The following is a 26726-nucleotide window of genomic DNA, read 5'->3' on the forward strand; positions in this document are numbered from 1 at the left end:
GGTGTATGAATGGGTGAATGTGAGGCAAAAATGTAAAGCGCTTTGGATGGCCGTAGGTCTGTTAAAAGCGCTATATAAATGCAGTCCATTTACCATAATACTGTGTTTGACCCCCTTTCGCCTTCAGAACTGCCTTAATTCTACGTGGCATTGATTCAACAAGGTGCTGAAAGCATTCGTTGATGGAGATTTGTGGGATGCACATCCAGGGCACGAAGTTCCCGTTCCACCACATCCCAAAGATGCTCTATTGGGTTGAGATCTGGTGACTGTGGGGCCATTTTAGTACAGTGAACTCATTGTCATGTTCAAGAAACCAATTTGAAATGATTCGAGCTGTGTGACATGGTGCATTATTCTGCTGGAAGTAGCCATCAGAGGATGGGTACATGGTGGTCATAAAGGGATGGACATGGTCAGAAACAATGCTCAGGTAGGCCGTGGCATTTAAACAATGCCCAATTGACACTAAGGGGCCTAAAGTGTGCCAAGAAAAAAAAATGGTGTGCCCCACACCATTACACCACCACCACCAGCCTGCACAGTGGTAACAAGGCATGATGGATCCATGTTTTCATTCTGTTTACGCCAAATTCTGACTCTACCATCTGAATGTCTCAACAGAAATCGAGGCCAGGCAAAATTTTTCCAGTCTTCAACTGTCCAATTTTGGTGAGCTTGTGCAAATTGTAGCCTCTTTTTCCTATTTGTAGTGGAGATGAGTGGTACCCGGTGGGGTCTTCTACTGTTGTAGCCCATCCGCATCAAGGTTGTGCGTGTTGTGGCTTCACAAATGCTTTGCTGCATACCTCGGTTGTAACGAGTGGTTATTTCAGTCAAAGTTGCTCTTCTATCAGCTTGAATCAGTCGGCCCATTCTCCTCTGACCTCTAGCATCAACAAGGCATTTTCGCCCACAGGACTGCCGCATACTGGATGTTTTTCCCTTTTCACACCATTCTTTGTAAACCCTAGAAATGGTTGTGCGTGAAAATCCCAGTAACTGAGCAGATTGTGAAATACTCAGACCGGCCCGTCTGGCACCAACAACCATGCCACGCTCAAAATTGCTTAAATCACCTTTCTTTCCCATTCTGACATTCAGTTTGGAGTTAACCAGGACCACACCCCTAAATGCATTGAAGCAACTGCCATGTGATTGGTTGATTAGATAATTGCATTAATGAGAAATTGAACAGGTGTTCCTAATAATCCTATATAAAAACATTTGAAATAAATCTTTGTAAGCATTTAATTCAAGCTTTCCAATTGGTGTAAATCTCAAAGCAAAGCTTTCCCCTCTGTTTCTTTTCTTTCTTTTCCTCTCTGGTGGCCATGGTGGTACTTGAGTTTCTTTGTTTTTGACCGGTAAGAAAGCTTTTTCTAGAAACTTCATATTGTCTTTATTTTTAGTGGACAGAAAATAAAAGGTCTTATAGATGAATTATTGATTGCAATGGTCAGTTAAAAGAAAAAAGCACTTCCCTTCTTTTTGTTAGTTTATTTATTTATCTGTTTGTTCACTTTGTACTCTCGCCTGACAGTGTTTCGTAGGGTTGACTGGATGGATGTGTTTTGTTCGGTGGGACAGGTATTTTTTGAGTTACTTGTGTCTTTTAAAAATATTTACATTTGCAAAAAATGATTCAGTATTGTGGGAGCCAAAGAGACATTTTTATCCAACAAACATACTATGTACAAACAAGCAGATCCCATTGTGCTCGGCCTAACACACACACACGCACACACGCACACACACACAGTATCATTACTCGTGCACATTACAGTGAGGGGAGACAGAACGGGGGCACTTTGTAAATGTCATGGGCCGAGGGCTCTTCCACCCTCTTTGCTGGATGGAATAAAATGAATTGAAGTGAACACTATCAGCAGCCGCAGCAAGATAAATCTGTCGTTTAAAAGGGACTTGCAATTAGGTGTGCAGGGGCCAGCAGGAGGGCAGGGCTTTCAAGAGCCTGCTGCCATTAACCTCCTTTCTACTGCCGCATTGACCTGGGATGTGTAGTTTTCAGCTCCCCAAGTTTCAATTTCAGTCATCTATTCACCAAAAAGAACTACAAAGAGGTTGATTTTTAACGCATTCATGAAAGCCCATTTTACTCAGTAAAAAAAATCCTGAGTGTAGGATGAGATTTTGATCAACTTAAGTGACAAATCTTTTCAATCAATTCAAGAATTGTTTCCTGATTCGTTCAGTGATCCTTTTTTTGCAAGTCACATCATTACGCCAGTAGGTGGCGACAAGTCACTGTTTTTTGTGTATTATGAATGAGTCACTGAATCATTCATTTAACCTGCGCGAGGACGTAGATGCACAGATTTGTTTAAAAAAAAATTGTCTACTGAAAGTTTTACTGACAAGTAAAGCAAAGCCAAGTCAATTGTAATTGTATTAAAGCAGCTTTACAGAAAAATCCTGATGTTAATGTTTATAGTATCTTAATATCTTCATGCCATATATTCGCATTTAGCAGATTAAAGCTGTGCGTTAATATAGTTAGTATTTTGCAACGATACAAGTAATCAAGCAGTTGAGATTTGCTAAATAGTGTATAATCGCTCTACGTAAGTGTACTGTATTCATAAAGATGAAGTTGGACTTTACTTGAATGCAAATTTATATAAACAGCTATTTTGTGATGAAATATAAACCTGGCAGTTGAGATTTGCTACATAGTATCTATTGCTTTTTGTGAGTGTACTGTATGTGTGTGAATAAAGTTAATATATAGAGCTGTGCGATAATACAGTTTACATTTTGCAATGATATAAACAATCGCTCAGCCTAAAGTAGGATGTACTATATATCCAACAAAGTATACAAAGTGGGTAAAGCAGGCTTCAAAAACATCTGAACGTAATTTTAATGATCAGATATATAATTAATATATCAGACATGTTTACACATTAATCATTCATCCAGCTCCTTTCTCACTTGTATGAAATTACAGATTCGTTCAGGAACAAATAAGCCAATGTAATGAAACAAGTTTCGAAACAAAAAGCCATTTCAGTTTTAATGAATGATTATGAAGACATATTTTTTCTTAGGAGTAATGTGCAGTGATGAATCGTACACAATAAGTCAAGAAACGTACAATCAAAATGTTCATGTTGACTTTAAAGCCTACATGGTCTGTAACTGGAACAGACGCACGGCCGGGACCGATAAACACACACCCTCTTGCGCTTTTAAACATTTCTGCGGTCTTCACCTCCAGCTTTATCTCACAGTTCACCTCACACCTCTCTCTCCAGCGTCCCCTTCCGCTCACCCCTTTTCTCACCCTATCCTTCTTCCTCTCGCGCGCTTTCCTCTTCACACTCTATCTGCGTGACCTTCATCTGCTCGCCACTTTCAGCCGGCACCAAAAACTTAATCACACACTGTCAACCTGTAAGGAGAGGAGGAGGAGGGCGAATTCTTCCCCTTTCTCTCGGCTCCCCTCTTCTTTAATGCCCTTTGCAGTGGCGAGGAAAGAAGGGGGAAAATTTATAGCTGGTGGGACAGGTGGGGTATGAACAATGGGCAGAAAGCAGTGCAGGGTTATCTGGTGGGGCGCGGGAGAGCATGCGGCGGGGAAATCGATGTGACCCGTGATACACTGTCATCACAATTCCCACCCCAGCCGTCCTATTTGTCTTGCGTAGGGAGCCCTGGACGGGCCGTGTCAACGTGCGCTGAGAGAGGCCCTGGCCAGATTAGCCGGGGTGAATCATGACTGCTCGCGCTCTTTCTTATTCAGCCCCAGTTCTATCTGTTATTGCTGGTGCAGTGGGGCTATAGTTTGTGGCCTGGCACTGTGGGTGGGAGGGGTTGCCTATAGGGCTTGTGGATAAAATATGGATTGTGTGTGTGTGAAAATAAAGAGATTAACTACTATATGGAGGTTTGGACACAGCAGCTTTCTGTTTCATCAGAAATACACGGTGAAGTGCTCGCTCGGTTTATATTCTCCCCGCTGAGTGATATTCGCGTTTACTGTTTCTGAGTGTACGGTCGAGTCTCGCTTTGATCCTCTTTGAAACAAATTTGTAGGCTGTATGAAACTCACTTCAAGGTGAAGTATCATTTTTGGAGATTAAAATGCTTTCTTCTATCCCTGTTTGTTATGCAGAGACTATAAGTGGGCATTTGTTAGGTTGATTTAATAACTGAGGCAGCATTAAAAGATTGCTCTGTTGGTTTGAACAACTCGACCAATGGGGTGAGTTTGGGGGTGGGACTATCTGTTTGTTTGACTAATGGTAGCAGTGGCGGAACTAGAATTTTATACGTGGGGTGGCCGGGGGTTGGCCAAGGCTACTTTCGGGGGTCCATTGACCGTGAAGGAATATTATGTGTAACACTTATTTCTTTTCATCGTTTTGACCGGTGTAACATTGTATTCTAATAAATAAGCTACCAAAATTGTAGATACCAGTGACATTGTACAATTCTCGATTCCAACTGATCTTCCACAGCAAAAACTACTTATATAAGCCCGATAATATAAATTTAAAACATTATTGAATACAAGTGAACAGTCAGCAATAAAGTAAGAGCCGTGCTAAGAATTAAGTTTCAGGTAATTCAGGTACAGAAACTGAATCAAACGTAAAATAACATTGCATAATCTTCACTGTATAAATTAAATATAGATTAATGCATGTTAAAACTAGCTACAAAAGTTATTCAGTCAAGATCAGTGGGTGATTTTTGTTCTTTGATTAACTTTAAATGACAGACAGCAGAAGGTAGGCTAGGCTGCGGTCACTTAAGACCAAATGCACAATATTGAATCCAATAGCCGACTGTGTTTACTGTGATAGTTGCTATTTTTGGCATACCTTTATGCGTATTGTGTTCACGCTATTGATGAAGCTCCATATGCTGATCACCAAATGCATCGTGTTCTCATGTTCAAGGAGGCAATGCAAAACATCTAAATCACCTTATAGGCAAAAACGTTCATTTCAAGAATGAAAAAAGTGGCGTTGATGTGTTTTGCTGTAAGAACAGCACAACTGAAACAGAAAGGGCAACCTATATTATATTCCATAAGCACAGACTTTACACAGAAAGAAAAATGCTGAGAAATGTCTATACACACTCATCCAGCCTAGGGAGAAGTCATTATACATTAACAACGTTTTGAGACAAATTGTGTTGTTTAATGGAAAACATTGTGAATGGCGCGATGTGATTTTGAACAACTCTGCACTTATGAGCGATCGAGCCCCTTTATTAGTAATCATCTGTTTGGCAACTAACGTTACAATTCTCTTAATATTCAACGTTAATATGTGAACAATGTGCTGCGCCGCCGCACGTCAAAATAAATTCTTTTTTTAATAAGAGGCAAAATGAAAGTAGCGATCTAAATTTTGGGGTGGCACGCTGGGTGGCCAGTCAGATGTCAGTGTTACCCTGGACACCCCTCTGACTCCGCCACTGAATGTAGAGAGGGAAGAGAAACCTGTTAGTATACAATCGTTTTAATTCTGCTTGGTGACAGAAATGACACAATTTACTTTCAAAATGTATGAGTTTCAGTAATTCAGTAATTCACACTAAGAAATTGCTTCACAAACAATTACAAAGACATGTGGCAAGTAACACACTGAATTAAATATGAAATTTTGAAGAAACACTTTAATTGTATTTTCTTGTAAAACGTACTTCAATAATCTTATAATTAATCAATAATTTTACAGTGTAGTAAAAAATTGATATATGTCAATAAAATGTGCACATATCAGTATATAAATAAGTGATATACATAGATGTTTTATAACATTTGTCATTTTAACTGGTCTATTCTCATTGCGCAAAGACTTGCCAGATTACTGTTGGTTACTGTGTTTACTTCCTTTACTTTTAACAAGTCCTTTATTTGTGAAAAATAATAAGATTACAGAATCAATAAGTTGCTATTCAAAGAGTAAATCTATTTTCTTCTATTTTTCCGTCACGTTCCAATTATTTTTCCGTGATTAATTTTCAAATAATTTATTTCTAATTTAGTAAATATTATGTAAAATAAATAAGTGTTAATTTAAATAGCAGGGTTTGTTGTTTACTAGCTTCAAATTAAGTACTGTGATATCATATATCTCAGCTTTTATTCACCTGCTCTCTAAGAATTCGGCACTGGCCATCAAAAAAAGAAATTATTACAATAAATGTCAGTTAACCACTATTTTACACAGACCAAAACCGTTATGATGCCATACTGAATAATAAATGTAAATTGTAAATGATTAAAACACATTAACTATAACATTTTATTAGGTACATGTGTTAACATGTTAATGTCGACAGTCATAAAATCACTGGTGTGAATATTCACCACATATATTATGTTCTGTTTTTCCAGATGAGGCTCAGTTATCTTTGCCCATGCAGAAGGCAGGGTTCGAGAAGCTTCCTTTGGGAACTCAGACTCTTCCTCCAGGCTTCCCCGCCCCCTTCCTGTTTGCAGATGGCCTCTCTTCCGTGGAGACATTGCTCACTAACATCCAGGTACAATCAGTGTGTGTTTTGTTTGTGTATGTTTGTATGGAATAGTTCAGTCCAAAATCAAAAGTCTTAATCTACTGATGCTCCAAACCCATATGCTGTTGTTACCAGTTCATACTGACCCATGTCTGACCCAAGATTGCCTTAAATATGAAAAATGATTTAAATTTCAGTGTGTTCCTCACACAAACTCATTGTAAAAAAAAAATCGTATAAAATCTTATTCGATATGGGTAGATTGAAGTTTCTTCAATAAAAATGCTGAGGGAAAAAAATTAATATGATTTCAGTTTACATATTGAATGATTGTTTGCGGAGGACCCTAGAGGGTCCCGGTCCCTTGGTTGAGAACCACTGCTTTAAAAGTATATACAGTCTTCATGTTGCATAAGGTAACTGTGGATGTTTATCTGTGTATTAAAATCGACTATGTTTTGTGTTCTGTTGGCGGCTCAGGGTCTCCTGAAGGTGGCTGTGGATAATGCCCGTGTGCAGGAGAAACACGTGCAACAGGAACGCAAGGAGTTAAAGATGGAGCTGTACAGAGAAAGAGAGATGAGAGAGAGTCTGGAGAGACAACTCACCTCTGAACTGCACAGCCGAGGTACGTCATTTAACTATCATAATCAATCGCTGAAAAAATTTGGTGTAGAAATCATTTTCTCTTTTAAATTTGTAATACATTTCACAATTAATTACAAAAAGACAGCAAGACATTGAATTAAACATAACATTCTAAAGTAGAAAGGATTTTCAGATGAGACGTTAAACCGAGGTCCTGACTCTCTGTAGTCATTAAAAATCCCAGGATATTCTTCGATAAAGAGTAGGGGTGTAACCCCGGCATCCTGGCCAAATTTGCCCATTGGCCCCTGTCCATCATGGCCTCCTAATCATCCCCATATATATATATATATATAGCTGATGTGTGGTGGGCGCTCTGGCGCGATATGGCTGCCGTCGCATCATCCAGGTGGATGCTGCACACTGGTGGTGGTTGAGGAGAATCCCCCCTTCTACATGTAAAGCGCTTTGAATACTTAGAAAAGCGCTACATAAATGTAACAAATTATTATTATTATTATTATTATTATTTTAATAACACTACAATAATCTTTATTTAATAAAAAACTAGAGGTCGACCGATTCATCGGTTTTGCCGATTAATCGGCACCAATAATTCATTGGTGAAACAATCGATTATTGACAAAACTACACACCGATAGTTTTTCTGGATTGCGTCCGTTGCTGGAGCGGCTGAGACGGGTGTGCTGTCGTTACACAGTACGAGAGCGTTGAGAAGGTCTGCTGGCATTATATAGCACAAGAGCGGCCTCTAGAGGCCAAATAAAAACTCACTGACGCCTTGTTGTTTATATTAACACGTGAGGCTGCGCGCGGCACGGAGAGCGCTGACACATCAGATGTGCGTTTATAACACGACAGCGAAACAGCGAAAGAATACAGAACACTACAGTACTGGTTTCCAAATCATTAAAAAGTAATTAATTGTCGACTAGATGCTGCATTAGCAGTGAAAGAACAGCAGTGTGTATATACTTTGTCATCGAGACTGAGAGGACGCTAACATTAGCAGTACCTCAAGCAGTTAAAACAATGTAACAACTAGTGATGTGAGAAAGCAAACTGTATCGTCATGCAGCCGACAGAAACATAAACAAATCAGAAACGCATGCAATTTCAATACATATTTTGTTATTTTGATTAGATTATCATCAAGTGTTCTAAAAAAGCAGACTGTTTGGATTTATATGTAATAACACTTTACAATAATATTCCATTTATAACATTAAGTAAGGTTAATAAATGCTGTAGAGGTATTATTCATTGCTAGTTTTATCTGTTAACCTTAGTTAATGCTCTACAAACTAACATGAATGATCAAGGTACAATTGTATTGCTTGAATATGAATACATCCTGTAAAATGTATATTGCATAAGGCATTTAGTTCATGTAAGCTAGCTAAATAAGCAAATACATCCTTGTTAACAAATGGGATGTGCAGTCTGTTACCTATGACATTTACATACATGTTTCTAGGTTAAAGCTAAAGAAACATTTATTTATAATATAATTTTAGTTTAAATTGATTTCTGTAAAAAAAAATTATATTAGAACTTCTCCTTTTAATATATTCATATTTACATATGTAATTTGGCAAATTTTCATGGTTCAGTACTGTTTTTATTTTATTTCTTGTAATAAAGTTCAGCACTGTTTTACTTAGAGAGTGTTATGTTTTTTTATTTGTTTGTTTTTTTATCCAGTATCCATTTTTAAAACTATCGGTCGATTAATCGGTTATCGGCAAGTGCGGTCCAACATTGTTATCGGTATCGGTAAAATCCACTATTGGTCAACCTCTATTAAAAACCTTTACATAATGCTTGATATAATAGTTATATTTTAGGCCCAGAGTTCCCACAGTCATAGAAATCTTAAAGGAAAAAAATATATATAACAATAATAATAGTAATGATAATAATAATAAAACATTTAATTTAATTTCTATATGACTTTTTTAAAATAAATATCTTATATTTATAATATTATTTATGTAATTATAATAATAATAATAATAATAATAATAATACATTATAACACATTTAAAAATAGTGTATGCTATCTTTAAAATGATTTTATAAAATACATTTAATGAAAGTCATGGAAATTCATTGGTGTTACGAACATCATCATCATTTTCTTGTGGTAAACACATTAACGCATGACGAACACTCAGAAAAAAAACTCAGAGTGTGTGCCGCCAATTCTCTCCTTACATCGCAACCAAACCGTGTCACTAGTGGATTTACTGCCAATTCAACTCCTGCCGTTTGCGCCAAGAAATTAAGCCAATTATTCAGCTGGATAACAACTCTGACAATATGTACAAACACCTCAATAATTTATTAGCCATGGCTGTTACAGCATTTCATGTTATTTTAATGTGCACTGTTATACGGTGGATGATTCGGCCAATCAAAGGCAAGTAATTAGAGGTGCGAGGAGGAAGGGACATACATTTAACGCTGTCAGCGAGCGAACGCGCCAGGAGCTTGTTTTAAGGTCTTCTGCCAGACTCTGAGTGTTTCAAAAGGCTGTTAATTGCTGTGAATCCACATATACACAAAGTTGATTATGTTTGCAGTCTTTGCACATATTCAGAGATTGTGTTGTGTGAAAACATTGTGCTGTGTGAATGTGTTGGCGTAAGGTGTGTGTACAGCTGTTGTGTTGTCCCATAAATGTGAATTGGTAGGTTTAACTTGATATTAAGATTACTCGTACTTAAAAGGTACTTATAAAGGTTCTCTATTGGCATCAATGGTTCCATGGAGAACTTTTAACATTGCACAAAAGGTTTTTACAGTGAAAACCAGTTCTTCAGATTATTAAAATGTTCTTCACACCAAGACAAAAAAGGTTCTTCTATTGCAGCGCTATGAAAACCCCTTTTGAAACCTTTATATTTAAGAGTGTAGGGCCAGTGAATATGAGTAATACTAATAGTGATGCCCTATAGCAAACACCACTAACTAGGCCATATTTCCATTAGTTTATTACTTTGAACGTCTAAAAACCTTGCAATTTTACATATCCTTTCTGAAGGCTGTTGCACGTAGCGCACCATATGTTTTTGTTTTGCTAGTGCTAATGAGCACTTTCAAGTCTCTAATGTGTGAACGTGAGTCTGCGCTGGCGTCTGCGTGTGTTTTCAGACACCATGCTGAAAGAGCGAAGTGTTTTACGTTTGAATGTTTGTTCAAACCTCTTTCTTGTCTCCCTCAGCCACTATTCAGAAGCGTCTGAAGAAGGAAAAGAAGGCAAAGAGGAAACTGCAGGAGGCTCTGGAGTTTGAGTCCAAGAGGAGAGAGCAGGTGGAACAGGCTCTCAAACAGGCCACATCTCCTGAGAGTCTCCGCATGAGTCTCAACGGTGGGCTTCTGCTTTTTGATTTGATTTGACGCAATAAATGACACGCCCGCAGTGAAACCTCATTGGTCCAAAAACCTGCTCCATATAGTTATGAGATCAACAGGTTGAGAACATTCCTGAAGTTGAAGTCTCAAGTTTTTCTACCATGAGCTCAGAGATTGTAAATCAATGATATTTGCTAAAATACTTGTTTGTTCAGGTAAATACTTAAAAAAAAAACTTACTACACGTAACCTTGAAAGAAAGGTCCACCAATTAAAGAAAGAAGTCACTGTTATCATGGAAATGAGAATTATGCCAAAAGAGTGATATCATATGTAATCATATGCATGTGTAAAATAACATGATCATCAACAGCATACAAATCAAAACGTTGTGTTACTGAATGGAATGTCAACCCAGGACAAGCTATAGGACTGTGCAAGCATTAGGGGTGTTGATGAACTCAATCTACTCCATCTGTGTTTTGGTCATGGTTTTGAATCCGATCTGGATGTAGTCTTTGACAAAAACTTTCTCAGCTTTTTGCTCAATATTGCTTTTTTTAATGAAACTTACACACATTCATTGTTGATAAAAAAGAATGCATGATGCTAGAATAAAACAGTTTTTTTTTTTTTTAAAGCAGAGGGTCTGTTCTTTCTTGATATATTGCATGTTCATATATTCATATAACAAAATATTCTGAAGACCATTACATTTTTGTGAAAATGAACAAAAACACTGGCAGGGAAAGAGTTAATAAATAACTTGAATTCAGTGGATTATATTGTACAGTTGTTGTGATTCAGTTCTCAATGCTTTATGTATTGAGTAGCTATCTAACATATAAGAATTTAGGTTTTCTCGTTTTCATATTTCCTAATATGCTTTTCGGTTTGGTTTAAGGCTTATAACCAGGGCCTAAAATTCACACTCGCCAAGCTCCAAATGCGAGCATTGATGAGTACATGTAACGTTGTCAATCCCCATTTGGCCGGTAACAATTTTATGAATTCTAAAAATGCAATGTTGTGAGAACATGAACAAATGTGAATGACACTCGAGACAGTTTTCAAGCACAAGAAGACGCAAAATTTGTTACTCACGCCCTGTGTGGAAAGTTCTGTGTGTACATCTAAAGCGCGTCAAGAAAGCTGCGCACATCGTCTTGCGCTTGAATGGACAAATTCAAATTTGTCAAAAAATGCCTGTCTTTGTGAGTATCCTAGTAAACAGTCAATTATGGCTTAAGTGAATGTAAATAGTTGAGAAAAACTACTCATGTGCATCAGTATATTGGATCTGTGCATTAGTCTTTAAAGTGACAGTAGCCTAATAAACCTTCTGCTGTCTGTTTTTAATGTTAATCAAACAAAAAACAAAGAAAAAGAATCACTCACTGCTCTTGACTGAATAACTTTTGTAACTTCACTAAGGATTAAACAATGTTTATTTATACAGTGAAGACTAAGTGTGATTTGATTACTTTATACAATGTCTCTACTTGAAAACTACCGTTACATGTCTTTAATGTTTTTAATTTATATCAGTTAAGCTAGTAGTTTTAGTTGTGGTATCGAAATTGGAATAGAGAATTGTGTTTTCTCACTGGTATTTTGGTGTTCTGCCTGTTTCATGGCCAGTAAAAAATATTTATGCCCGATACATTTTCTCAAGTCACCTGCTATTGGTAGACCCTGCTTACAACGGTTATTTGAGGAGATAGCTGATAGCTTGATTAGCTGTGATTATGTTGCTTTCATTGACAACAGAATATTGACTTAATGCTGGAAACATGTTGCGTCACAGCTTGTTTGGACAACATACACAGACGTATGATTTCTCTTTACAGTCTGTCCTGGGATACTCTCTCACACTATCTTTAAAGATCTGCCTATTCAGAGCTTTCATCTGTTTGTCCATCAATATTGCGTTCAACCTTGTGTTCTTTCTCATATTTTGTTAATTGGTGCTGATATTGGTATTTCCGTCTCAGTCATAACTATTAGCGATGCATTAGCGTCATAATCTCAGCTGAGGAAATGGAGTCTGATGTTTATCATAAACGTTTTAAATGCGCACACTTATCAAGGCCAAACCATTTTCCTAATCGCCCGCTGTTGTTTTGATTACACTTGTTTAATTGTGAATATCTTAACAGAAGCACAATTTTAATGGAGGAAGAAAAAAAAAACATTTTCAAGACATCTGCAAGTATTTTCATGAGTGCTGGGGCAATTATTAGGCCAAGGCTGATTAGACGTGAATTCATTAGGAGAAATGCCTTTTGTTTTTGCCTTTCATCTGCGGGCAATGCTAGAAAAAGATCCCTATTGTGAACGTCTGCTGTACGTCACATCTCTCCTCAGATAACGCTACTTCCTCGTTTGTTTATCCGTGCGACACTGCCTTTGTTGTAGAGACCAAGAATGCAAAATGTAGTTCAACTAGGGTAGACAATAAAAAATATACATTTACTTTAATATATGTATTAATTAAAGATTTTTTTAAAGTTTTTGAAAGAAGTCTCTTCTGCTCTCCAAGACTGCATTTATTTGATCCAAAAATACAGTAATATCTATAATAAAAGTCTATTTTAAATGTAATATAGTTTATTCCTGTGATGATAGTAAAGCTGTATTTTCAGTATCTTACTCCAGTCTTCAGTGTCACATGATCCTTCAGAAATCATTCTAATATGATGATTTGCTGCTCAAGAAATATTTCTTATTATTATCAATTTTGAAAACATTTGTGCTGCTTAGTATTTTTGTAAAAACATGATTAAATGGGGGGTTTTTTTCAGGATTCTTTGACATTATAAAATGTCTTTACTGTCACTTTTGATCAATTCAATGCAACATTGCTGAATAAAAGTATTAATTTGTATTCATACAAATTCTGTCACCCGAACTTGAATACTAGTGCATTTTTAATATTTATCTTTCTCTACCTCTGAATTTTTCTCACCATCTAATCAATTCATAATGGATAAAAATCACCCTCAATTTTGTTCTTGCTGAATATCTGGTTTCACTCAAAATAGTCATGGTGCAACTCCATCAAAAATTATATAATTTTTGTAAATATAGTTATTCGAGACAATAGCATGTTTTACTGATAAATGACATGTAGCGAGAGCTCTAATTATGTGATGTATTTGGTTTTAGAGGCAGTGATACCAGAGGTGAAGTCTGAACATAATGGCAACCAGCAGGAGAACTCAGCTGTACAAGGTAAGAAGTTACACATACTGCGTTTAAACTGCATGTATAACTACAAAACTCGAAATAAAAGACCTGACACGAGTCATTCAGTATTTGACTGAAAAGTAAAAACGGCCACAGTTGAGAAGATGCAACCAGCCATGTGCTGTACATATGGTCCAGAGGCCCCCCTCTCTCCTGGGGCCGAATCCCAGCAAAACTACCAGAGTAAATCCCTGAACTTGCCTTACATCTCATTGGGTCCCTTTGAAGATGTCCAACTCTTTCAGGAGTGAGATTACAAACTGATGTTTTCATGTGCCTTTCACGCTTCCGTTCCCCGAGATCTATTTGCGCTTTACAGCCTTTCTGCACACACTCATACAGTTTCATTCTTATCCCTGTTCCATCTGTCTTTCCCTCCAAGCTAGCCTCCCAAATCTGGCCAAAAGTTGTGTTTGATAAATGGGACCTATTATCAACACGTCTGACGGCGAATTAAAGACCCGCTGCCGTACATCTTATTGAAATGTGGGGCTGGGGGAAGGTGAATAAATACATATGTTTACAGAAGATGCAGTGGAAATGGGCTGCAAAGTGCTCCGCTGAAAATGAGCAAAATGTTTTCCCCCTATATAGCCAATTTCACAGTCTGAAAATAAAGAGACTTCAATTTTTCTTCTGGCTTTGACAGCGGCGCTGTAACGGAGCACTGCTGAAGCGTTTGCAGAGTAGATATCGTTTTTTGTTTTTTTTTCCTTCTTTGGGGCGGCACAAGGGTTCATTCACAGTGTAAAGGGGTCATCGCCGGGTGATTGTAGGTTTCTCGGGTTGAATCAGACACTACTTCACCCTAAATCTGTGGCCCATCTCATGTTTCAAAGTCTGTAACTTTCAACTCCAGGTCAGATCTACAAAACCTGCAGATCAAAGACACACACAGCCTTAGACTAGACTGAGAAATACATCAATTCTTATTTTGTAGGCCGACATCTGGAGACAGAATAGAGCATGCTGTTGTCAAATCTTGTGAGACATCAAGTAACTCGTGACTGGAGAAAAATTTAGTGCTCTTGAGTTGGCTTGAAACTAGATCAGTTGTTTTCGACCATTACGTTTTAAGATCACACAAAACCGTATTTATTTAGCGTACAAAAGTAACAATCCCAAACAATTTTGGGCCATGACCCACCAATTGAAGCACTGATCTTGAAATCATTCAGAGATCCTTTTTGCTGCACTTTCAAACCCTTTCATTCAGGCCTAAACATTGACTAAGTGAGCCAATATAATTTTTTGTACGAATATTTCTGGTGGTTTTGGGGGGGGGGGGGGGTTCCTTGCAATGAATTCAACATTATGGAGTCCCTAAATAGACATGGTGATGAAAAAAATAAGATGGGAGAAAAAAATATCCATGTTTTGAATTTGCTCACAAAATGTTTGCATTCCCCTGAAAAAAAAAAAAAAAAATCTTCTCAGGGAGTGCAAAAATTCCTTTTTTCAGGAAATGCAAAACTTTTGAGAGAAAACAAAAAAGCAGTGAAATACTGGTGTATATTTATTTAGTCAGACCCACTAATCTGTATAAATGACTGGATTGCTCATTGCGTTTAGTTTTCATATGTGTTATTTGTGTATATATTGTTGAGTTAATTATTCTTTTAGCCAACTTTTAAGTCGTTATCTTTGCTGCTTCAAAAGGGTTGTATCTAGTCTCTTAATGAGGTGTGTTTTGGGCGTAACGTGCATTAAACCAACCAGAGTCTCATCTCCCATTCCTTTTAAAAGCCAGTTGCGCTTGCACCATGGCGAATTCACTATTTACATGGCAGAATTTTCAAGCGGAAAGACGGAACGCTTCTCCAGAGAGGAATCCTTTTATTTTTAATATGTAAAAAATGTTTGTGTGCTGCAGTGCGTACCTGTGTGTAATAAGCAGAGTGTACGCACGTTGTGGACCTAGGCGCATATTACTAAAACGCCCTTTAAATAACAAAAAATACTGAGCTATTGACTTTAGACCAGGTTTTTGTTGGTCAATGGCGCAGTCGTTTTCAGTTCCTCAAAATAGCAACGCGCCAACAATGCGCCTGAACACACCTCGTTTTCAGACCAGCACGACAATGGGCGAACAGATGTGTGCGAGTGCATTTGCTATTTAAACAACGTGGCACTGGACGTGAAAATGAAAACTGCGTCGGGCTGAAACTAGCAAAAAACACTGCCGTCGCATTGTGCCGGGTGTATGATAGGGCCCGTTGCTGTTAATAAAAACACTGTTGAATCATTTACAGTTACCGTATGGATAAAAACAGTATTAGCCGTATATAACACAATATAATTACATAATCATAGTGAATAACTGTACATGGCGAATTTTATTCGCATGTCTTACAAAGCATAAATCTGTATTCAGACTTCAGAAGAACCATTTTGACATTTGTAATATAAATGTTGAGGTGTCTAGTCCATCTGCTGATCTGATATTCGCTACTGTAATAAAGATAAACAGAACTTTTATAAGCAGGGGAAATTCCTGACTTTAAACAAATAACCATTTAAATGGCTCGTTAGGTAATGTTTTCTCATTAAAACCAATATGGCAGCATGGTGGCTTCACTTTTTATGACGTCATGAGCAACCCATTCATTTATATAGATCAGTGGTCAGATCTCACCATGTTAAACAATGACAAATAATATTTTTGTGGAATGTTTGATTTTCATTTTCTGAATACCATTTAACACAACAAAACTCTGTTAATGAAATGTATCTTTAATAACAAATAAAAGTTCCCAGTTCATTTTAAATGAGACAAATGGGAACTGAAACGTGATAAGCATTTGCGACCATTTTAGTTGCAGTGTGGAGAATTCCATATAGTCTGCTTTACCAGCCTGTGACTTGAGTTGAGGCGTCACTAATGTGAGCGTTACAGCAGGGATTAGTGTTAGAGCTCCGTCACAACGCCCCTGACCTTTAGAGCAATGAGCAGAACCAGGAAACGGGAAGATCAGACCTTTCCCCCATAATGCAGAGGCTAATACGAGGTGCAAATTAGGCTCTCTGCGATGGGGCCGTAATCGCTATGACACATTTTTTTGGCTGTTCTGCACTTCATGAGTAGTGAACAGCACACCACGACAAAAAAGCAACCTTGCATTACACTTTAATATCTTACCTTAAAGGGAAAAAAACATCAATATGGTTGATATAATTCAGTTTAGGGCTGTAAAAATAATATATCAGTAACGACGACTGCTTCTTTTGAGTGAGCTTTGAACTATTGATCCAAATTCTTATTTAAAACTACTAATTTTGCAATGTGAAGTGAAATATTTAACAATAAAATGCAATGGCTGTAGATTCCTTATTCAGTGTTAACAACAAACTATAGAAGAGTGTATCCGATCAGCTGGTTAAGGAATGTTTTGTTGTGTCCAGGAAGAAAAAAAGATCATAATGATCCCGTACTCTCTCGGATGCACAGATCATCACTTTATCTCTGCACTTCTTTATCTAGAAGTTCCATCAAGCTGAAAGAGGAAAGGTGTCTGTGCAATCAGCTTACAAAGTCTGGCAGCCGCCCCACCTGGGGAGTTTGTGTATGAAGTCTGTTGTCCGCTCCACCCCTCCCCGAGCTCCCGAACCTCACCACATTTATCCATTACAGCCGGCAAAAATCTAATTAGCCCGTGCTTCTCTCCCAAGTCGGACTTCACAGTTTTGCAAGCTTAGCAGTGACAGCTGATTTCATTAGGTTTGATTGTCCTTGCCGAGATCCCACTCGTCGGGCTAAAAGCTTTTTGCGCTTTCTCAGGTTCCACCTCTGTGTTGGGCCATTACGATGACCCGTGCCTTTTCTGATTAATCAAGACAAGTGGCGCTAACAGAAAACTGCTGAACACAAAGGAAGGTGACATCATTTTACAAGCCGATTAAGAGAAGTGTGGAGAGGTGGAGGGAGAAGGGGAGTGGAGAAGGGAGGTGAGGTGAAAATGTGATTAAGGAGTAAACCGAACTCAAAACATTGCAGTCAAACACAATGGGCGTCATTTCAGAGAATTCCCGCACGTGTTCCAACAATCAGGGTGGAAAGCGCGTATGGGTCTATCTGAACACACTGTACTTCAATATACCAATCATATCCAGTGGTAGATTTTCTTCAACGCACTAATTGGTATCATGCAGCGATTTAACAGGTGTGAATAATCTAGGATGAGGCAGTGGTTTGTATTTCGAGAATAAATGAGACCGTGGCTATAGGGAGGGGAGTAGTGTTAAATATGGAGCGTGTTGGTGAGGAGGAGGTCCCAGAGGAGGACCACCCTCACCTCCCCATCCATCTATTTACAGTATTCTACATGTGGGGCAAAAGAGTCAAAGATACATAGGGTTGACCTCATCGCTGGCAACAGTTACTCATTTACTGAAATAAGGAGGAGAATGTATTGTTTAAACGGCTGCCTTGAATACAACTTCAATATGTGGATGTTTTATGTTAGGTCTACAACAACTAATATATAAAAATCAATGAAGTAAAATACAAAAATGTGAATATGAAAATGCAAAATGGTTTGCAAATTGAAGAGCACATCTTTTCAATGCTGGATATGAAATGTGCCTTCTTTAGAAGATGAATTGAACAAACTAAACTAAACAACATTTTTCACTCAAGTTCATTACAAAAATTTACAAATATTTTTACAATTTATATGGGGTCATAAAAATAAATAAAAAAGTGCAGATTAACTCTTTCCCCACCAGCATTTTTGATCATTTTCACAAAAATGTCATGGCCCCAGAATATTTTGTTGTTTGAATATCTGAACATGTAATATATTAGAAGAATGAACAAACCCTCTGCTTTAAAAGAAAAAAAAAAGCTTCATGCATTCTTTTTTTAATCATCATTGAATGTGGGAAAAGTTTCATTAAAAAGCAACATTGAGCAAAAAGCTGAGAAAAATCATGTTTTTGTCAAAGACTACATCCTGATCAGATTCACAGATGGAGTAGATCGACTCCATCAACACCCCAAATTCTTACACAGTCCTATAGCTCGTCCTGGGTCGACATTTCATTCGGAACGTTAGGCCGTTTTGATTTATATGCCGTTTCATGTTGATGTTTTACATATGAATATGATTACATATGATATCGCTTGTTTCTGCATCTTCACCTGTGTTTTGATCAGGAGATTCAGTACTCTTTCAGAAGATGCGTAATAGCGCCATATAATAGTGAAAACACGGAAAGCTGTAAAAACTCGTATTTGGCGGGAAAGCACTCTCATAATAGACGAGATAACTTGTCAATGGTGGGGAAAAATACTTTTAGATGAAATTTAGCTTGTGACGCAGTGAAAGCACTCAACATTCACAAAAGAGAAATAAATATTCTTGAAGCATTGAATACTGGTATTTTGGCCCACCTCCCGCTTAACAAAACAGATAGTGTCCTGCCTTGTCAGGTCTCTGTATTAAGTGTATGAACTATTTGCTCCGGTGTCTCCTGGGTACAGCTTCATCATGGCAGATTTAGTCTGCTGTCAGCCATAGGACTCAATTAATTGCACTTCAGGATATTACTCGTAACTCATATTTCAGAGCAAGTGAAATACACGCCTTCTATTTATCTCTTCCTCCCTTCAGCACCAGCAGGCCTCAATGTGGCATTCATACATTGCAAAATGGTTCATATATAATATGAATGTCATATGTAATGCGTTTATATGGCACATTTAGTATTCATGCTCCATGTATGCTTAAAAACAAACATGAGAAAGCGCTTCAATTCACAGTTTACACTTGACACTTGAAAAACAGGGCCTGGAATAATTTTTCAACAAACAATCAGTGAAAATCAATGCTTAAACTTGAGAAACTTTTTCCCCCCAAATTGACTGATAGTTGGCCATGTTGAGAATAACTGTTTGTCTGTTCAAAAAATAAAAAAAATGTAATGGTCACTAAAGCCCTATTCAGACGGTAATTGTTTCTCATATGGAAGTCCATAAAAATAAATTTTCAAGCAACCTCTTTGATAAAATGACATGCATTCCGACGACGATTTATTCACATGGTGGAGCAGCGAGTTTATTATACGAACCTGGGAATGCGTTGCTCACGTGGTCAGTCGAATGATTGTCAGCTGTAAATAAAATGTCGGCTTGGAATAATACGAATAAATTAATATTTAATTTAATAAAAGGAAATTATTTCATTATTTAAAGGGGTGGTAAAACACATTGTTTTGAAGGCTTGATTGTGTTTGTGGGGTGCACTGTAACATGTGTTCATGCTTCGTTTAAAAAAAAAAAATCATTATTTTTCATATATTTGACCTTTATTCTACACTGCTCTGTCCCTCCTTGTAAAACGGTCTGATGCTTTCCGGGTTCTATGAAGCCAGTCCCTCAAAAATACGCAATGGGCTCAGATTGGTTAGCTGGCCCAGTGTGTTGTGATTCGCTAACCGCAGTGCACGTTTGTCGGAAACGTCACGCCCCTTACCTTTACCGGTAGACTGTGCTTTGGTCAGTATTAGAAACAATGGCGTCAATAAAACCCCACCAATCTGAGCCCGAATCAGACCCAGAACATTTTAGTGAAGATGATCTAGCAGAACCTGTTCATTCCTCAAGAGTAAAGACTGCGGATCTATAGTGATCGCTACTGAATGGCACTGTTACTTTTGTATTTTTAGAACGATTATAGCCAAATATCTGTCGCAAGAACTATTAACCCAAAACAAACACTAAACACTGGCTTTACTAGTAAGTTAGCCAAATCACACACAGAACCATGTTTAGCATGCCTGTAGATAAATAATACATAAAAGCTCTAATCAAAGAATCATTTACACTAATGCCAAGTTCGCTGTTGAGATTTTAACGTTAGTGTTTATAACGTTAGGTGTTTGTCGGATAACGTTAAGTATGAATGAGCATTTAACAGACTGGTTTGCAGAACAGTGTTGTCATCTGTTTACTTCCTTGCTACAACCTATTACAGGAAAACACATCGATGAAAAATAAATCAGACTTACAGGTTGTGGCCCGTAAACAGCTTCTGTTTGTAAATCCAGCTTTCAGGACAAGCCGTTGTGCATATCCTGCATTGAACTCGCGAACATTGTGGAAGTTTTCCTCCGTGAAATGTGCTACGGGAGGGAGCCCCGCACGCGCCTGTTCCCTTCGGTCTCATACACACGTGCATATAACATGTTGTATGTTAAACGCTCTGCAACGCACCCCTGTCCCAAGGAAGGCTGAACAAAGCAAGTACCCCAGACCTGCAATCCGGATGAATATAACAGCGTTTCCTCGGCATCGCGGCAACAACACTCCAGCCTAACTATACCACAACAGCGCCGCGATACAAAATGGCGCCTCCGCCCCGCGCCATATTCTCGGAGGAGGGGTTTATGTAAATATTGGGACTGGTGATGTCACCAATCCTGGAGGAATGTCTGTAGTCGCCTACTGGCCGTTTGCTGTAGTTCTTAGAAATGGATTTCTTTAAAAGCAAATATCTCCCTTTGCTTTAAACTTTGTAACTTTGCAGATGTTGTTTATGCTCAAGCAGCAACATTACACGCTAGCTAAAGTTAGAATAGTGAAATCGTGGTTTACCACCCCTTTAAATCTCCTGTTTAAAAAATAGCAAGTTAGGAAGATAGGATGTAATTTTAAAAATGTGGAAATGAGCAGAAAGAAGATAATACAGACTCTTATTTACATGAAGAAAACATAATGCTGCTAATTTAACGTATAAATGTTCATCACTGCTGTAATAACGGCCCATTTCAAATGTTAATGTGTTTTTCTTTTGAGTGGTAATAAAAAAATTATTCTTGTAAATACTTTCCAGCATTTCAGTAATACAAGTATAGGCTAGATCTTTCAAATGCATCCAAATTACAGCGAAACGCAACAATACGGTGCTCCGCAGTGGTCAAAAAGGATATACAGTGCATTTTGAAGCAATCTCTTTTGAAAACTCAGAGATGTGGATTCGGACGGCAATTAAATCAGCACACATCCATGGTGTTTGTCTAAAAACAGTAGGTAATTCGGCCGGGGATTTTTACGCGGGTGGAGGGAGAAAAACACTGACATTCTGGATTCAGACAGCAATAAAATCACAGACTAGCCCCTCTCAATGATGAAAATAGTACCTTACGACCCCACAAGAAACAATTACTGTCCGAATAGGGCTAATGTCTGCATTGATACATTAGCTGTTTTATGGCTGCAACCATTACCAAAATGTGGGACATTACAGTTTAAAATTAACATAAATAAAGATTAAATGTATAATTCAATTTATTTATTGTAAAAAAAGACTTGATAATATGTTTACAAATTGAGTCTAAATTAAGCTAACATTCAGTGAAGGATATCTAGTTTCATTTCAAATTGTTAGTCTGGATTTATCGATAAAGTTATTGATAATTTACTTGCAATAACTCTGGTAAGGAAGAGTGCTGACTATTTTAGCTTGACAAATGCAGTGGATGCAATAATTTGTGTGAAATTCCCGTCAAGGTGTAGAAAGGGCCCAAATGAGGTCACTCACCCAGTGTGTCCCAATTCAAAGAGTGCAACTTTTTTATTTATATCTCTAATGGAGTAACATCATGCACTAACAAAATTTGACTAACAGAGATACAAACATTTTTGGGATTTAAAGTTTGCAATTAAATGAATAGAATAATACATTTCAATAAATTAAATTTTTAATCCAACAAAATATATACCATATTATATCAAAATTGTTGAATACTGTCAAGAATGTCAAGACTTGTGGAAACCCCAATTTGTGTAAAGTGTCACCAATCACATAACCTCTGTACAAATTTTTGTGAATATTTTTTCCATGTCTAGTATAAAGTGGACAGATTTGGGGTGGTCTGTTGATTGTGGGGGGGGGGGGGGGGGGTTAACATCCTGCTCTCCCTTTCCCGACGTTGCTCGTCGTCCATGTAGCTTGACAACTGTGCCGTTTTGTTTACTTCCTGCATACATATTAGCTCATCTGTTGGTGTTTGCAGAAACGGGCATGTTGAACATGTAAAAGCACTCGAGTCCTAATGAACTGCTTCCTGTGTGACGGTGCGCTGCGAGCTCTCCGATTAACATGCATCTGCAGCACTCCTGCCCCTCAACCACCAGCTGTTTCTCTCTGATCTAGTGCTTTACGGCCACCGCAAACATGATTCATCCTGAAAACTTGCTAAATCTTGCTTTGAAAGACATTAATGTCTTTGTTTTTCTTCTTTTTTTAATTATGATTCTTGAATTATGAAGTCTTTTGATTCTCTTGGGGGGTGGTGGGATATTAATTTTAACACTGTTGTGCTAAAATTGAGTGTTTATGTTATTGGTTTTCAGGTCAAAACTATATTATTATGCCTCATTGTCATATTATTAAAATAATAGATAGAGCTCTAAAATCTGATTGGACCTAGTAATATAGATCAGTCATAAAACTATAGATGATAGGTCCTTTATATGCTATCTGCAAGCTACCACTACATGGAACTAGCTGATTGGCCGTTGCTGATTCTGCACCCAATGAGATTGCGTGCTCAACATTAAAATAGTCTGACTAGGAATGATCGGAATTCCTCTGAAACCTTCCACCTCCCCAGCTCCACCTGTCTAGATCTGCTGTGATTTATGCATGTTTATTCATGCAGCAGCATGTCTTCCATGCGCACGGAGGCGTGTCTGTGTATCTAATGGCAGTAGCAAGTCCATACTCGCTCTGTTGTTGCCATGACTGAAACGTATATATAAAATCACTGTAATTCACTTTTTTTTTTTCTTCGTTACAGAAAACAGACCCTACTCCAAACCTCCCATCATGTACTGAAGCCTTGCATCTTTAGTCCCACAACCACGACAGACGTCTCCGCCCAGAGATGGCTGGGGCGATGCAGAGAGGGGTTCGTGGGGCTTTTTCCCAGTGGAAAAGTGGTGTGGGTGGGTGACCAGTCACCTGAAACCCGTGTACAGGACTTGAGTGTGTATGTACATGTATGTATGTATGTGTGTGTGTGGAGGTGCAGTGCGTTTGGATCCTCATGAGACACGTGTGTGTTTCTGGAGCACTGCTTGTTGCTGACCTTTCATCACCACACACACACCGACTTGTAAAAAAAAATGTCTTTCTTGTTTTGACTACTTCTACATCCCACACTTTTTTGAGATTAAAAAGAAAGTTTTTTTTCTGGAGTAAAATTTCATTACCTGATGAATTACCCTTCTTTATGTGAAGCACACAACATCACCCCCTCCTAAACCTCCAGATAATCTCCAGATTATTATTATTATTATTATTATTATTATTATTATTATTATTATTATTATTATTGTTGAGTGTTATCTGCTGATCCCCCATGATTCAGTGCACCAGTGATTCTGAACAGCACAACCGTCTTGACGAGTCTGTAGAGAACTTTGTCCACAGCACCTCTACATGAAGGGACAAATGAGACAAATATTACGCTGACAGACTCCAAATAAGACACGTGTGCTTCTTTAATAAACATTGTCTACAATTGTTGTTTTGCCTTTCAAGAAAGGGATTCTATATCAACATTTTTCTTTCTAATTTGCTGTATTTTTTTTAGAAAGTGTAGAAATATTTTCCTCATGTTGTCGTGTCCCTGCCTTAAGTTTATTATTCTGGTGTTTATTTTATTATCTGGTTTGTTGTTTTCCATTGTATTTTAATCAGCATTTCAAAAGGATGCTTAAGTGATCTTGAAACATTCTTTGTATGTCTTTGCCGTCTTACTTTGCCCCGCGACAATGTTTTCTCTATTGCAACTTAACTTAAAAAGTAAAAAAAAAAAAAAGTGTTCATTTGATGTTGCTATAAACACAGTATTACAGTACTCCCCCTTCTGTTTTTACCTGTTTATAAAGACTTGTAAATGCTTTAGCGTTTGCTATCCTGACGTTGTTATTACGTGGATACATTTTTAGTGACACAAAAGAGATGAGAAGTACCTTATGCACATCCAGAGCGAGCATGCTTGTAAATACAACGATGAAAAATGACACGTATCGATTGAAAATAAAACGCTGCCTCTTCAAATCTATTTTTAAACATTTCTAGCGACTCCATAGGTAACGCAATCACAAATCGGCAGCTATCAATGATGTTGAATCTTGTTTTAAAATGGCAACAGACACTTATCACAGCCTTGCACATGCCACAATGAATAAAACACCCCTATGGACATCTTGGTAGGTTTTTTTTCTTTTCTTTGAGTAATAAAATTAAGATGGAAACATTTGCCTGGTTTGCCTCAGTTATTTTCAGAGCTGTTTTTGACTTCTTGTGCAACATGCGTGAATCAGATTTTTAAAGACCCCCTGTGGTGAAAATCAAGTTTTTAATGTTTATATGTCTATGTGGGGTTTTTAATATGCTAAAAAAGGGATAGTTTTCCCAAAAATGAAAATTATCCCATAATTTACTCACCCTCAAGCCATCCTAGGTGTATATGACATTTTTCTTTCAGATGAATACAATCGGCGATATATACAGTGGAAAATAAGTATTTGAACACCCTGCTATTTTGCAAGTTCTCCCACTTAGAAATTATGGAGGGGTCTGAAATTGTCGTAGGTGCATGTCCACTGTGAGAGACATAATCTAAAAAAAAAATCCAGAAATCACAATATTATGATTTTTTAAATATTTATTTGTATGATACAGCTGCAAATAAGTATTTGAACACCTGAGAAAATCAAAGTTAAAGGTCCCATGGCATGAAATTTTCATTTTATGAGGTTTTTCAACATTAATATGAGTTCCCCTAGCCTGAATATTGTCCCCAAGTGGATAGAAATGTTGATCGGTGTAAACTCGAGTTCTGGCTGTCTTTCTCTGCCTTTGAGAAAATGACAAGCCAGACGAGCCAATCCTGAAGTCTCCTGGTTTGACGTCCAAGCAGGAACGGTTACCTCCCTTTCCTCCGCCCAGAGAATCTGGCACGCCCATGCAAACGCTCGAGAGATCATGGGTTGTGAACGAGTGAATGCTGGCAGTTTCTCAGTGTTTGGATGTACAAATGAAAACAGAAGTCTTTTTTCAGTTCCTTCTGATCTGTGATCAGTGATTTCTGATGTGTAGCTAATTATTTATTATTCGTGCACACAATGCGGCTTCTCTCTCTCCAGACAGAACGGTGTTTTCGTGTTTTCTATCTTGTGAGTCAGTGTTTTTGTACGTCCTCGTCGCGTCTATCGGTTCTAAAATGTGCATACAGTCATGAGTTTCTGCTCAACATCGGCCTCACACACGCCGAAGCTCGGGCTGCACTGGCCGTTGGCCTTCAACATCCCCGACCCCCAGTACTGCATCTGGCCCACAGCGGAGGCACCAAACGCGGCGTGAGATTAAGCAGAAGGGGGGTAAGCGTGAGCATATCCGGGCTAGCCAGCCTAGCCCCACAATAAACTGAATTACATTCGATTACTGCTGTTGTGTCTTTGTTTGCACTGTGTACTCAACACGCGTCACTGACACTTTTATTTTATTTTAAAAATAATGCTATTATCAACACTTACTTTTAACTCGTTCATCTCGACAGCTGTAATGGTACTTTGCATGTGTTACAAAGTTGGTAATAATGATGAAGACGGACTCGGTGTGACTGGGACTCAGAACTCTCAAATACAAACACAATAAACTCGCGCTGACTGACAGCGCTCTCATAACTCAGTAGTTACTATAAATAACTTTGTTAGCAATCGCTGAGCTCCGTCTCTGGTACATTAGTGATGTCCGGTTCGCGAACGATCTTTCTTTTGAACCAGTTCTTTTTAGTGAACCGAATCAGTTCACCAAATCGGACTGAATAGTTCTAAACGGTTCGCGTCTCCAGTCAGCGCTGATCCATAATTTACTAAAGTTACAAACTTTCTGACATGAGTGACAGTCCCTCCGACTAGAAATAGACTAATAACCTGAAGTATATGCTGTAACTACAACAGTTCAGACATGCTGAGAACTGATGTGCAGTGAACTCCG

The 26726-nt window shown here is 38.0% G+C and overlaps 1 protein-coding gene across 3 annotated transcripts in view; it reads left to right on the forward strand.

The window, feature by feature from the left end:
* Nucleotides 1-23915, forward strand: part of dacha (dachshund a) — a 207375-nt gene extending 183460 nt beyond the window's left edge. For 2 of the 3 annotated variants that reach the window (XM_079835374.1, XM_079835376.1), the window contains exons 8-12: nucleotides 6380-6524; nucleotides 6969-7126; nucleotides 10334-10480; nucleotides 13633-13698; nucleotides 23515-23692. In XM_079835374.1, coding sequence (XP_079691500.1) covers nucleotides 6380-6524; nucleotides 6969-7126; nucleotides 10334-10480; nucleotides 13633-13698; nucleotides 23515-23552 — 554 coding nt within the window. In that variant the 3' untranslated portion in view covers nucleotides 23553-23692. Of the gene's footprint in view, nucleotides 1-6379; nucleotides 6526-6968; nucleotides 7127-10333; nucleotides 10481-13632; nucleotides 13699-23514 lie in introns of all 3 variants that reach the window. The other variant, XM_079835375.1, reaches the window with a different exon arrangement.
* Nucleotides 23916-26726: the final 2811 nt, after the last annotated feature.

This window comes from Gobio gobio, assembly GCF_949357685.1.
Source record: "Gobio gobio genome assembly, chromosome: 14".
NCBI lineage: Eukaryota > Metazoa > Chordata > Actinopteri > Cypriniformes > Gobionidae > Gobio > Gobio gobio.